We start from the raw sequence: 14,265 nt of genomic DNA on the forward strand, positions 1-14,265 counted from the left end.
ATGCTGCTAAATTGTATATAAACCACCCTTTATTTATGAAAAAAAGGAAAGCAAATCAATCAGTTTGCTTTTCTTGTAGTTTTACTTTCAGATAGTAAAACTTGAATAACGATTGCAAAAATTGCTGCATTCTAACAGTAGTGTCTGCCTTGTAAGAAGTCTGAAAGACTGCACTGGTAAAAAGTTCAGGTGATGCGTCATTTTATGGAATGTTAGGAACTGTTAGGACTGGAACTCAGCAAAACCAGAAAACAGCCCTTCTGTGCACAGATCCAAGGTACAGCTGGATCTGGAGTTCCGCGTGCAGTTCTGGAGTCAGACAGATAATATACTGATACTACAGGTATGTGATTGTATCAATATAGATGATAACATAGCAGGAGAAATAAATAGCCACATTTTTTGTATGTCAGTTGTATTAGGAATTGGACAGAGTATTAAGATAATAATTTAGTAGATTTAGATACAGAACAAAATCTTTGTTTTACTGCTAAGAAAGTTACATTTATGTGAATTAACAAAATGTATAAGGGTTCTAAGTGCTTATGCTGCAAAACTGAAATGTGACTTTGAAGAGATTCTACTTGTATAATAGAATTGTAGTATTATCATCAGAGTGAGGCAGCAAATAGAAACATATTGCATCAGGTTTTCAGTCATATTTCAAATAGATCGCTGTTCCAGACCTGTGATCAGCTATGTATACAGAACTTCTGCTTTATTAAGAACCCATCTAAGAAAACATCCCAGTAAAAAGTTTTTGAATAGTCAGTCTCACTTGCAGTGGATGAATTTAATTATGTTCTTAATGAGCTAGTAGAATTACCTAATTATTCTGATTGCGAAATCCTTCCTGAGTTTTGTGTAAGCCACAAAAACCTTGATTATTTTTGCCCATCTGCAGAAATGATTTCTCACTGTTGCAAACGAAGATTTAACTACTCTTAGCGGTATTAAGAGCTGTAGTACGCCCTGGCTGCCATCTGTTTAAATATTAAATTTTCTAATCCCTTTCAGAAACCTCCCGGGTGACATCATGCTTGAAGTACCTCTGGCACAGTTTGCTGTGGGACCACTCATGTTGAAAATAGTAAACAGAACTGCTGTGAACTTGAGAAAGATCGTTGTCCGTGAACACACACTGAAGAACTCTGTCCTTTAGAAATACGCTAATCTGCTTATTTGTTAAAGTTTTTATTCTCTTGCACTCCATTCACAAAATATCTTTACCTATCCATTGGGGAAAGGTGGTATAATGTTACTGTGAGGCAGTAAATAGAATTCAGGCGTGCGAGTTTCACAACCGGTTCTTTACACGATCTTTAGTTTTGCTGTTTCCTGCCTTTGATTTGACTGTATGGAGTGTATTTGATTGTATTAAAGACTGTATGGACTTCCAGCTGCTTGTGTTACAAGCTTTTGTAATCAGGTTCCCATAAAGTAAAATGTAGTCAGTGTCTTACAAAGGTTGCTGAAATTGCTAATTGCAGAGAGGAGAGAGTGAGTGCTTGTGAGGTTTATTTTTCTCTGAGGAAGCTTTTGATTTTTAGGACATGTAATGTTTGCAGCTTTATAGGTGCAGTTTTTCAAGAGCTTTGCAGAAAGTAAAGCTTTCAGCTGCTTTTGTAGCAGTTGTAAGAGTCTGAGCACTTAGGTCTGTCAGAATAATGGGGTTTGTCTGTGTTGGATTTCTGCTGTAGTCAGACCAAGTTAAAGAACCATGCGGTAATATATAGCTTCGTTAAATTCTGACCTTGTTAGTGTCTTCGGTGTGTGTGCTAGAGTCACTGCCCTAAGAAAATGTGTTTTCTTCATATTGATTTGAGATACTGTATCTCATTTTATGCATATTGATTGTTAGATTGTGGTTCATCAAGAGGTGCTGTCATCTTGTTTCCAGAATTCAGAAGCTTCTGGATTATACTTAAATGGTTTTTTTTTCATTACCTTTTTAATCTGTTAATTTGCAGAAATTAATCCTGGTTTTGCTGTGGAATATTAGGTCTTAACCCTTTGTAAATGCTGAAGTAATTTTCTAGCTCTTCCCACATATCTTCTAGGTTTTAGGGTAGGCTGTTGAGGCTTGTTTTAATTGCTTTATACCTAATATTTATGCAGGGAGTGAATAATCTTACATTTTATTCAGTTGACAGTGTTAAATTTCTTTCTTCTACTATTCTAAGAGTTGCTCAAATCTTTTTTATGGTTACAAGTGATAATATCTCTGTTTTTTTCTCTCCAGAAGCATTCTACTAACTTACTGTTGAGTCATAATATTGTTTCCTACAACAAATGATTCTCTCCTCTTATTTCTCTGGCTGGCATGCCATGCTTTTTCTGAGCAGAAAAATATGCCGGCGTTTTCCAAATCTTCAAGTAAGAGGTTTTTGTGTCATGTATACATTGATACTTGTAGGAGTTTGTGGTGATGACCTGATAGTCAAACCTTCCTCACTTGTATAACTCAGAATGAGATAATTGTGTTAAAGAGATGGACATTGTGCAAGACACAATGTTTCCAGTATTTTTGGTTGTCATAAAGAAATATTTGCAAAATCTCTTAAAAATGGGGGGTTTGTTTTGAAACACTTTGTATAGCTTCTGTCGCATCTCCACCTTTCTTTAATTCATCACAGAAATCTTCCTCTTAGATCTATACGTAGCACATTCTCAGTAGTTTTTTAAATTAATCTGAACTATAGAAAGGTGCTTCCTATTTACTTTAATTAGGATAAGTTTGTCAGCTATGTGGAAGCAGCTCTTGGGTGACAAATTCAAGTATGTCCCGTAATTTCCAAGCTGCCATGGAAAGGGAAGACCACGGAAATTCTTTCTGGGAGGCTGTGTACACATTCTGTCCAGGGCAAATCTTCCCTGCTAAGCTCAGAAAAAGGATCTTTATAACCTTATAAGCTCTGACCTTCAACCCCATGCTAAAGTCCTTTAAAAATTATTATCCCCCCCACCCCCCCAAAAAAAAACATTTATAGCAGGATACCTATTTTGTTATATCTCCTAGTCAGTTTTACCTCAGGGTATTGCTCATGCATTCATACAGTTGGTGGCTTGGTATTGTATATATAAAATAAACAAGCTGGGATTAATTACAAGATAAGTTCCCCTTTCTGTTTCTGAGTGTTTGAATTGCTGTGGTGACAGAGAGAAGAAAGGAGCACTATTTCTACGTTATCATTTCATATTTTATTTCCGTTTCATGGAAAAACTTGTAAATTTAGTTACATGCATCTCCAGTCCTTTATTTTATTCTTATTCAGGATACAGGGATAGTTACTATTTCCTTAGAAAATACGTAGGTTTCCTCAGTAAAAGCATTTACTGTTTGGCCTGTTTCATTAGTGACAAAAACTTAAATTGAAAGCTTATTTGCTCAATATTCTGTTGTACTTAATGATTACTTGCAACAGACCTTGCACATGTTAATACATGTGATTGATTAGTTGTTTTAGGCAAGCTTACATGTAAAAAATGAATGTTTTTTGTGATCTGTAAGAAGTAGTGGGTGGTTTCAGGATGAATTAATCCCTGTTTAAGAAAACCAAACTCAAAAACACCGAATGTTTTAAATCCTTTAAAAATATTTGTTAGGCCACTGAAAACTGTATTCTTTCCCTGAAATGTGCCCACTTTCATCTTTTTCTCTATATTTCAACTCAAAAGGGAAGATGTATTCATTATTATTAACATTTACTCTGACAAACACTTGCAGGTTCTTGTTTATTTGTGTTTTTTTGGTGTGGGTTTTTTTTGACACTGTCTAAACCAAAACCTTTATAAAAATCATGGTGTAAGGAAACAGAACAGAACAATATGGAAAAAGGGGAACTTATATTTTTTTTAAACATTCATTCTGAGTTCTTGGCCATGTGGAAATGCGTGCCAACCATGTAATTATTATAATTTCATAATGCTTATAATTGCTTGTAAGTTGATTTATTTGCATTTGAAATGTAGCCTATTATCTTCGTTTTATGCTTACTAATTATTGCAAGATGTGAAGACTTCATCCTGAGCTTAGAATTTGAGTGATAATGGCATAAGCTAATTCGTATATTTGGTGTTAGTTTGTTTATAGAATGGGGCAAACCATGAACAGTCCAGAAGAGGCAGCTGGTTTGTACTTTGGTGCTTGAAAACACAGAATCTGAAACGTGGGGGGTACTCACTCATTGTGCAGTGAGCTGTAGCTTTGGAAGCTGTATGTTCGTCTTTGGGTGCACTTTAAATGGTGGACTGATAAAAAAGATTCTTCATGCTGCATGTAAGTTCCATGTTTCTTATAATATTGAGAGCTCTCAAGCATATTTTCTTTTGCTGTTTAAATAATCTGCTCTCCCCTTATCTCAGGAAAAAAAACCCTCTTGATTATGTTCCTCTTATTTTCACAGGTTTCATTTTAGAGTCATTTTCTTCTCAATTCCTTTCATATGATGTAAGGGAAAACCAGCGGTTAGTCTCCCAATTGAAAACCACCTTCTTGGCTGGCATTAAGTTGGATAAGAAATACCCAAATTCTTTTGTCCAAATAATGTTTGTAAGGAATGAAGTTGACGACCTTCCCTTTGGTTTTGCTAAGGGTAGTCTCAGGCTTGTATTTTTGCTTTAGTTTATTTCATGTTTCTTGTTTACTCATGGTGTAACTAAGTTTCATTGGCTACACTTGAATAGTGTTCCCACTTAACTGTGTTTCTGATTTTTTTTTGAGTCAGCTCTTAAGGCAGAGCTTTTCCAGATTAGTTTCTAGTGTTATGACAAAGAACTTGGAATTCTGAGTTAGCAAACAAGCTCTGAAGGCAGCCTTAGTTACTTTCAGATCTAATCTACTGCAGCTCAAGTTGCTGCCACTGTTATTTTGAAAAAAAAATCTACTTCCAGGATATATAGAGCTTGGTTTTTAGGGTTTGGTATTTTAATTTTGTCCTAACTGTTCCCTAGAACAAGCTTTTAAAATAGGTGTTATATTTGGTAAGACTGTCTTGTAATCCTTGTTCAACTTGAGTTTTAAGCCCTTTTTAGTTGACTTACTGATCAAAAATATATGTGGGTATTTATTCACCCCAAATGGCTATTTGCCCAACAGGAACTGTGGTTATAAAAGATAGGACAGATGAGTTGTGTTGGAAATTCTCACTGTTTACTTCATTTTTTTTACTGAGGAGCACTAGAAAACACAGAATAAGAGAAAGAAAACTGGGCTTTTGTGGTTCATGTTTTATTAAGGTGAATAGATTTTTCTTCACCTGGTGCTGGACAGATACATTTTTATGTAAAGTGGAATATAAAAAAAATCTAATAATTCTAATTTTAAAACCTACATATCTGGAAATTATGCAATAGGTAATGTTCAAGGCAACATCTTGGTTAAGTCCTAGCTTTTTTGAATTAGTGAGAGCTGTTCACTTGGAAGATTTGGAGGTTTATTACATGTAAAATGTTGGCTAGTGATTTGACAGCAGAGTAAGTTATTTTCAGATTGCTGAAAGGAATACTTTATCTAACTGGAGTCTTAGAATATGAAAATACAAACACATAACAAAATGTGATAGGGCTGTTTTTAACGAGGAACAATTGTTGCAATTTCAAAAGATCTTTTGATTGCTTCTTTTTTTTTTTTTTTTTTTTTTTGAAGAGAAATCCCAGAAAGTTCTGTTAACTTTGATTTCAAAACGCATCAATGAGTATATTCACATGGCCTTTCAAAGTTAAACGTAAGGCATTTGTTACAGTCTCCCACAGCATCCTCACAGCTGAACTGAGGGAGTGTGGTCTGGATGATCGGGTAGTGAGGTGGACTGGGAACTGGCTGAAGGGAAGAAGCCAGAGAGTCGTGGTCAATGGGCAGAGTCCAGTTGAGGCCAGTATCTAGTGCAGTGCCTCAGGGGGCAGTGCTGGGGCCGGTGTTATTCAATATATTCATCAATGATTTGGACGAGGGAATAGAGTGACTGTCAGCAGGTTTGCTGATGACACCAAGCTGGGAGGAGTGGGTGACACTGGAAGCTGTGCTGCCATCAGAGACCTGGACAGGCTGGAGAGTTGGGCAGGGAAAAATTTAATGAAATATAACAAAGGCAAGTGTAGAGTCTTGAATCTGGGCAGGAACAACCCCAGGTTCCACTATAAGTTGGGGAATAACATATTAGAGAGCAGCGGAGGGGAAGGGGACCTGGGGGTCCTGGTGGACAGCAGGGTGACCATGAGCCAGCACTGTGCCCTTGTGGCCAGGAAGGCCAATGGTACCTGGGGTGGGTTAGAAGGGGGGTGGTTAGTAGATCGAGAGAGATTCTCCTGCCCCTCTACTCTGCCTTGGGGAGACCACAGCTGGAATATTGGGTCCAGTTGTGGCCCCTCAGTTCCAGCAGGACAGGGAACTGCTGGAGAGAGTCCAGTGCAGCCACCAAGATGCTGAAGGGAGTGGAGCATCTCCCGTGTGAGGAAAGGCTGAGGGAGCTGGGGCTCTGGAGCTGGAGAAGAGGAGACTGAGGGGTGACCTCCTTAATGTTTACAGGTATCTAAAGGGTGAGTGTCAGGAGGATGGAGCCAGGCTCTTCTCGGTGACAACCAATGATAGGAGAAGGGGCAGTGGGTTCAAACTGGAACACAAAAGGTTCCACTTAAATTTGAGAAGAAACTTCTTCCCAGTGAGGGTGGCAGAGCCTGGCCCAGGCTGCCCAGGGAGGTTCTGGAGTCTCCTTTTGTGCAGACATTCCAACCTGCCTGGACACCTTCCTGTGTAACCTCATCTGGGTGTTCCTGCTCCATGGGGGGATTGCACTGGATGAGCTTTTGAGGTCCCTTCCAACCCCTGGCATTCTGTGACTCTGTGATTCTGTGTATTTTCTTTTTGCATGCACATAGAAAGAAATGCCTTTGCCCATGCTCCAAAGCAGTTATAAACCTTATATTTGTGGTTCTCCAGCAACAAGCTGGAGGAAATAAACCCTCCCTATGAACTGTGCTAGCCATTGTCACTTAGTTTCTGGTTGACTGCAATGATATGTAATTACTACGCTTAAGCTTGAGACAGAGATAATTTACATTTGTATTCAGAGAGCATTTTCAGGATTATATGAAATCAGCTTGTTGGCATCAGTGCATCTGGTTAAAGACTGCTGCCCGTCACGCCAACCGAATGTTGTTTCCGAGAAGGACCAACACATTTCTTTTGAAAGTTGCAGTAGGAGAATAGGTCACTACTAAGAGCTCAGATTCAAGCTTCAGTCTCTATTTTTAGAGATGCGTACAAGGGGAAGGGAAAAAGTCTTAACAGTTTTCAGTAAGAGGAGCGTTATTTGCACCTTGGAGGTACATTAGCAAACTTAGAAATTTCTGAGTGAAGAATAGCTGGTGTAAGTATAACATAAAGCAAACAAACAAGTCTTTATTTGAGTAACTTCTTAATGCCGCTAGATTCCCATGTATTGCCTCTTGAGAAGGCACTAGCGTTGTCACTGAAGACCAGAGTTTGGAAGTTTGCATTAATTTACCTCACAGTCAAATGGTAGTTAGTGAATCCTTTCTTCCTGATAAATGAAACAACGGTGCCTTCTCTTTGTGAGCAAGGTCCTGGATGTAGTAATACCCATTGGTGTCACTTGGAGGCCAAGCTGTTGGTGTGTTTTATAGTATGAGGAAACGGAAGGTGTGTCTCGTATGAAATGCAAAGAATGCTGCTGCCTCTGAATGGTGCTTAACAGTTGTGTGATGGCGTGTGTAAGGATTTTGCTGTAATACAACTGAACTTACTTGGGCAATGTTCAATGAGGCTCGAATAAGGCTTTTGATGCAGGTGCTAATCTATTTTAGAGGAATGGATTTTTGAATGTGTATTGTATGTATATTGGCAGAAGAGCTGTAGTGTAGTCCTCCGATTATTTTTTTTTTCTGAATGTGAACAGTCAACTCTGAGAGAGAACCAAGTTGCATTATGTGTTATCCATTGCACTAGAGATGTAGTGTGCCCATTCTCTCAGTAGATGGCAGAGAGATTCCCTCCACCCCCTGAGATTTAGTTTTAAATTACATCAAATAGGGCTCAGACTACCAAAGAACACAAACATCTCCTTCAGAATATTATATTACGTTTTGGTGAAATTGTAGTACATTAGAACTTGAAGGGTCAAAGAACAGAAGCTGATCATTCAGAACTTGTGTAAGTCATGGTTAATGATTATAAAACAGGAGTCAGGTCTGTTCTGTACAGTAGGAGGTAAAGCATTTGTAGGTTACTCTGAACAACACTTCTTCTGAAAAGGGCAGTTTAAAAACACTCTTTTGCTTTGAAAAGGCCTACTTCCATATTATTATTATGACAGTTCGCATCAAGAATCCTCTTGAAGAAACTGGAGTTCTAACTGCTACCAGCATTAAAATTATTAACTGAAGTGTCTCTTTGGGAGCATAGTGTTCTTTTTATTTATTCACTTTTAAAAATTTTCCCAGACTTAGCCATAGGAAAGCCCTGGACTCAACTAGTTTTGATCAGTCTGCGTTCTTGTATGTAGGAAAGTTTTTCAAGCTCTTTTCTTTTTTTTTTTTTTTTTAATTAATTTGGGCGGTTTTTTGGTCACATTATCAATGCTTTTACTTTTGCAGTTCTTGAATGTTATATAAATGGTAACTAAGAAACACTGATTTTAATGACTATGCTGTTATTTCGCATGAACATAGTTCTTGTAGTTTCTGTTTTTGCTGGTGAGTTCAAAAGCTGTTTACTGAAAATACTGTGTTTATGAGGGTTAAAACAAGAATAAAAAGTCATTTTATTGGAATACAGAAACCTCAAACCCATTACGGAGGGGCACCTGGGGAAGCAAAGCAGGTGGGGAGGGGGGTTGCCCACGGCCCCAAAATGGAACCTGCTTCCAACCCTTGTCATCTTTTCTGTCCCCTACCTCTGCCTGACAGGGACACAGATTGCTTAGGGTTCCTTTTTGTGATAGAAATCTCTTCAGGGAAGATCTTCATGCTAGCCTGAAATAATTGTTTTCCTAGGAGAATGACAACATGAGACTAGAAGAATTCTCTGTTGAGTATCAGAATTTATCATACTCCATTTCAAAAATGTTTGCTGTTTCTGTTAGAAACTCATTACAGAATTGAACTGGGAACAAACTTCTGAGTTTTTCAGTTTAAATGAATTTGTGATTGTTTCATACCCATTTGGTCTTATGCCCATATTCTCCTTTTGCTTATTTAGCCACTCCCACCCCCTTTTTTCTCTGCTGTATTTATGGACCAGATTTCATGTTATTTAATTTTTATCATATATTTACTTATTTTGATTTGCTATACTGAAAAGCCACACTCTCAGTCTTGCATTCAGGCTAGATTCTCTATTGTGCTAGATCAGAGGAATAATGTTTTTCTCTGCATAAGGCAGTGTCAGTGTTTAATGAGTTCAGGATATAGGTGATAGAAATCCAGCTGGCTGATCCAGTTGGTTGGCATTTTCTAAAATTGTGTGAAAATGCTTCCCTAACCATTCTGGAAATGCTTGTTAATGCTGCTCAGCATTGTATTTTCTTTCATGGTGACTCATGATCCTTCTGTGATTCACTAGATTCTTCTGCTTTTCAATCTCCAAATAGTAGATTTTCTGCTTATGGGAGAACTTTTTATTCCATGACTGTATAAGCTCTCATGTTTCACCATTAAATTTCAAGCTATTAATCTCACTACTTCTCATCTACATAGAGTTTTTCACATGTGACGTTCTCATCTGCAGCGATAGAGTTGGCTCTGCACTTTGTGTTGTCGTTGTTTTACCCATTCATTAAGCAAAGTATTACATTGTTGGTTTCAAGATAGAGAAGATCTCTCAAAACTTAACTGAAAATCAGCTTGATTTTTTTCCCCCCATTTTACTTCCAAATCTTGTGTTCCTAACCTACAGTTCTTTATAAACTTATACCAACTTAATTTTTGAAGTAGTTTATTACAGCTTAATTTGCCTAAATTGTACTGTATGCTTTTGAATATATAAGATGCCCATCTCATAATTTTTAAAAAAATGCTTTACGCTTTCATTTTGAGTAGTATGGTGAAAAAGTTTGTGGTGACTGAGCACTGGGGAACTTCAAGGCCATATGCACGTTTGCCGTACTGTCTGTGCTGTGCACCTATGGTGTGTTATCCTGGAAGAAGGGTGATATAGAGAAAATAATCTGCTTTTCCAACACTATATTCTCCCTTCTGAAGGTGACCAAAGAGGACATGTTGCCATGTTCAGTTTGAAAGTTGATGTACTCAGGTTAAATTTCAATAACATCTGATATTCTGTAATTTAAGTGTAACTTTTCCATCTGTTGATTTATTTTAGATTTTGAATTTAAAAAAGTGAACAAAAAATGCATTCCCCTGTAATGAATTGTAAGCTTTGAAACTGCTTTGCACTTAAGCCAAGTTACAAGTGTCTTAATACCAAAGCATTCCAAGTTTCACACATGGATTTTGTAACAGGTTGTAGACCACCTGTGCACAACTCAGACCCTACTGCGTCTCTCAAGGGAATAACCAGGGAAAATGGGATTTTTCTGTTTAGCTAAATATGTTGGCTTGAGTTCAGGCAGCACAAAAGTCAGAAAAGAGGTGTATTCCAGGGACTAGCGCTAGCCAAAAAAAGCTTTGTGCCGTGTGGTGAGGAGTCCCATTCTAACCACAGGATTCCAAGGAATTTTGTGGCAATTTCATAATAATATTTTATTGAGTCATGATTCATAATGTGTTGGAAGGTTGCAGAACTTAGATGGGTAAAATGGTGGAACTTTGGTTGATTTAGTGATTAACCTTTTGCTACTGGCTTTCTTAAAGAATTATTAGGATTTGTTCTACTGTAATAAGTTCTGCAGATAATGCTGCCCACCTATTGACAGTGTTTTTCTTCTTCAGGACTAATGGCAAAGGAGTGAACCAACATGGCAGCTATGGTCCCACCGGTGAAGCTGAAATGGCTTGAGCATCTAAACAGCTCCTGGATCACAGAAGACAGTGAATCTATTGCAACAAGGGAGGGAGTTTCTGTCCTGTACGCTAAGTTAGTCAGCAATAAAGAAGTAGTGCCATTGCCCCAGCAGGTTTTGTGCCTCAAAGGACCTCAGTTACCAGATTTTGAGCGGGAATCTCTGTCTAGTGATGAACAGGACCACTACTTGGATGCCCTTCTTAGCAGCCAGCTGGCACTGGCGAAGATGGTGTGCTCAGACTCTCCGTTTGCTGGAGCGCTTCGAAAACGTCTCCTTGTGTTGCAGCGTGTCTTCTATGCACTTTCTAATAAATATCATGACAAGGGTAAGGTGAAACAACAGCAGCATTCACCAGAAAGCAGTTCTGGATCCGCCGATGTGCATTCTGTCAGCGAACGTCCTAGGTCCAGTACAGATGCACTCATAGAAATGGGGGTTCGGACTGGATTGAGCTTGTTGTTTGCACTGCTCAGGCAAAGCTGGATGATGCCCGCGTCAGGACCTGGCCTCAGTCTTTGCAATGACGTTATCCATACCGCGATAGAAGTCGTGAGCTCTTTACCGCCTTTATCTTTAGCAAATGAGAGCAAGATTCCACCAATGGGGTTGGACTGTTTATCACAAGTAACAACATTTCTGAAAGGAGTAACGATTCCAAACTCTGGGGCAGACACCTTAGGTCGTAGATTAGCTTCTGAATTGCTTCTTGGTTTGGCTGCCCAACGAGGTTCCTTGCGATATCTTCTGGAATGGATAGAAATGGCTTTAGGTGCTTCAGCTGTAGTGAATACCATGGAGAAAACCAAGTTACTGCAGAATCCAGAAGGGATGATCAGCTTTGATTGCTTTATGAGTATATTGACGCAGATGCGACGATCTTTGGTAGGTGTACCAGCTTTGATTTTTCTACATAGCAAATGTAGTTGCATTCTTAACTTTAAATAGGCTCTCAGCACTTAATGCCAGTTTGCTGAACAGTTTACTTGCTATGTTAAAAAGAATGGGGTTTTTTTTGATTAAATATTTTTTTCAGAATTTCATTTGTTGCCCACTGTCTCTTCCTTCTTGCCCACCCATTTACTTGTAGGTAAAGGAGATGAAACAGCAAAGCAATCCCTGTGTTGTCACTTTTGGCGTTATGCTCTAAATTCAGGAAGAAAATCAAGGATGTACTTGATCCGCTTGCACTTTACATTTAAGTTCATAGCAAAAAAATTAGAAAATACGGAACCGTTTTTTTAGGCTTGCTTTGCTGAATTTGCTTAGAATTCAAAGTTTTGCAATATGCCTTGTTTCCTGTTCAGAGTTATTTACATTGGACATTCCTGCTCTCAAATTAACCTGGCCCTCTGCTTATACATCTTTGGAGAATCAGTAAGATTTGGAATGTTTAACATTTTTACTGCTGCTCAGAAATTAACGCGATAAGGAAAGGAGCTAAGTTGTTTGGGAGTATGGCACACTGCTTTATATGCTGAGTGACTACTTCTGGTCCTAGATGAATATTCTTTTTAAAACTATGAAATTATTGCACAATATGCAATCCGAAGCTCCAGTGAGCTTATGGCTCATACACTCAGACTGAAACAGGGAAGGGCTTTTTCCCAGAGGTGGTCATTCTTTTGTGTCCTCTCAGGCTTGTAATGCTTGCTAATACACATGAATGTTAGCAACTAAAAAATGTAAAGAATGGCAACCATAAGAAGGGCATGGCAGTGGTAGGATCTGAATTGTATGTCCTGATGGGCAACTTTGTTGTTGTTTTTGGACTAGACCTAAAATAAGAGACCAAAATATGGAAGATATGTAAACACAAAAATAATTATAATTAATCATTATTAAATTAAATTTTAATCACTTTAAATTAAACACAAGTGACATGCACTTCAGAACAAAACAGTATTAGGAGAAATTAAACCCAGATATTTTCACAACAATGTCTGATTAAGAGTGTTTAACTAGCACTTGTCACATTCTTGTTATGCTGAAGTGTATGCAGGTATGACAGCTCAGGGGAGAAAGGCACTTAGGCTTATAGAAAGAGCTTTTAATTTTGCTTATCTATAAGAACAAATCCCTAATGTATTTTGTACAGGTGCACTGTTGCTGTATGGAAGTATTTTTCTCATAATAACAACACTTGAAAATTGTAGGGATCATCTGCTGATCGAAGCCAATGGAGAGAGCCAACTAGAACATCTGATGGCTTGTGTTCACTCTATGAGGCAGCTCTGTGTCTGTTTGAAGAGGTATGTCTTGCAGCAAACATTGACTTTAAGGTAATTTTGGTTTACTTCCCCCTCACACATCAGGTTGGTGTGTGCATACAGGTATGGTCCAGCCTCTGCTGAGTTATTCTGGAGTAGAAGAGGAAGGCAAAAAAAAGGTGAAAAACCAAGACGCAGAGAAACACAGTAACGTGGACAAGCTAATGATATGCTGATGGATGATTTGTGTTTTAGGTAGAGGATCATATTGGGGGATATTAAAGTTGCATTAAACATTGTGACCATATGGAAATAAATGAAAATGCTGCTGTGTAATAAATCTCTCATTTTGATAGGTTTGTCGAATGGCATCAGACTATTCAAGAACATGTGCCAGCCCTGACAGCATTCAAACAGGTGATACCCCCATTGTTTCTGAGACCTGTGAAGTGTATGTGTGGGGTAGCAACAGCAGCCATCAACTGGTAGAAGGAACTCAGGAGAAAATACTTCAACCCAAGCTTGCTCCAAGTTTTTCTGATGCACAGACGGTGAGTACTATTTATAGTGATATCTTATATAACATTGAACAGCTTCGTGGCTATAGTGTGAAACTGGAAAATAGTACTTGGTTTCTGATGCTCAAGTCGTAACGAAGGTGTGATGCTCAGAAGTAGTCACAAGTTACTGAAAGTATCTCACTACTTTTATTGATGCTTGGAAAAAACATTCTGTTTCTTTTAATGACTCACACAGATCGATATCCATGTAACAAGATTGATTGAATTATCCAACTTGCTATGAAATGCATTTGCAGAGGCGCATTTGCTTGCCTGTAGGGTTGCGTTGTTTTGGTTTTTACTGTTGTTTAAAAGGTGTCTTAACTGCTCAATCTTCTTTTCCATTAGTGGTTTCCACACTAAGGTTGCCTAGTTTTCAAGTCCGAACCAGGCTAACTGCTGGCACAGTGACTTTAATTAGCTCTGTGAAAATCAGTATACAGTGTGCTCTTTCTGCTCAGTCACAGATTCTGCAGTTGCAACTGAGCACTTCCATTGACGTGTGGCACACAATAG

The 14,265-nt window shown here is 38.4% G+C and overlaps 1 protein-coding gene across 9 annotated transcripts in view; it reads left to right on the forward strand.

Moving 5' to 3' along the window:
• The window catches only part of HERC1 (HECT and RLD domain containing E3 ubiquitin protein ligase family member 1), a 110,921-nt gene that overhangs the window by 23,066 nt on the left and 73,590 nt on the right, over positions 1-14,265 (forward strand). For 8 of the 9 annotated variants that reach the window (XM_082060608.1, XM_082060607.1, XM_082060609.1 and 5 more), the window contains exons 2-4: positions 10,909-11,864; positions 13,136-13,231; positions 13,546-13,740. In XM_082060608.1, coding sequence (XP_081916734.1) covers positions 10,935-11,864; positions 13,136-13,231; positions 13,546-13,740 — 1,221 coding nt within the window. In that variant the 5' untranslated portion in view covers positions 10,909-10,934. The remainder of the gene's footprint in view (positions 1-10,908; positions 11,865-13,135; positions 13,232-13,545; positions 13,741-14,265) is intronic. The other variant, XM_082060615.1, reaches the window with a different exon arrangement.

The sequence above is a fragment of the Streptopelia decaocto genome (assembly GCF_964273445.1).
Source record: "Streptopelia decaocto genome assembly, chromosome: 9".
Taxonomy (NCBI): Eukaryota; Metazoa; Chordata; class Aves; order Columbiformes; family Columbidae; genus Streptopelia; species Streptopelia decaocto.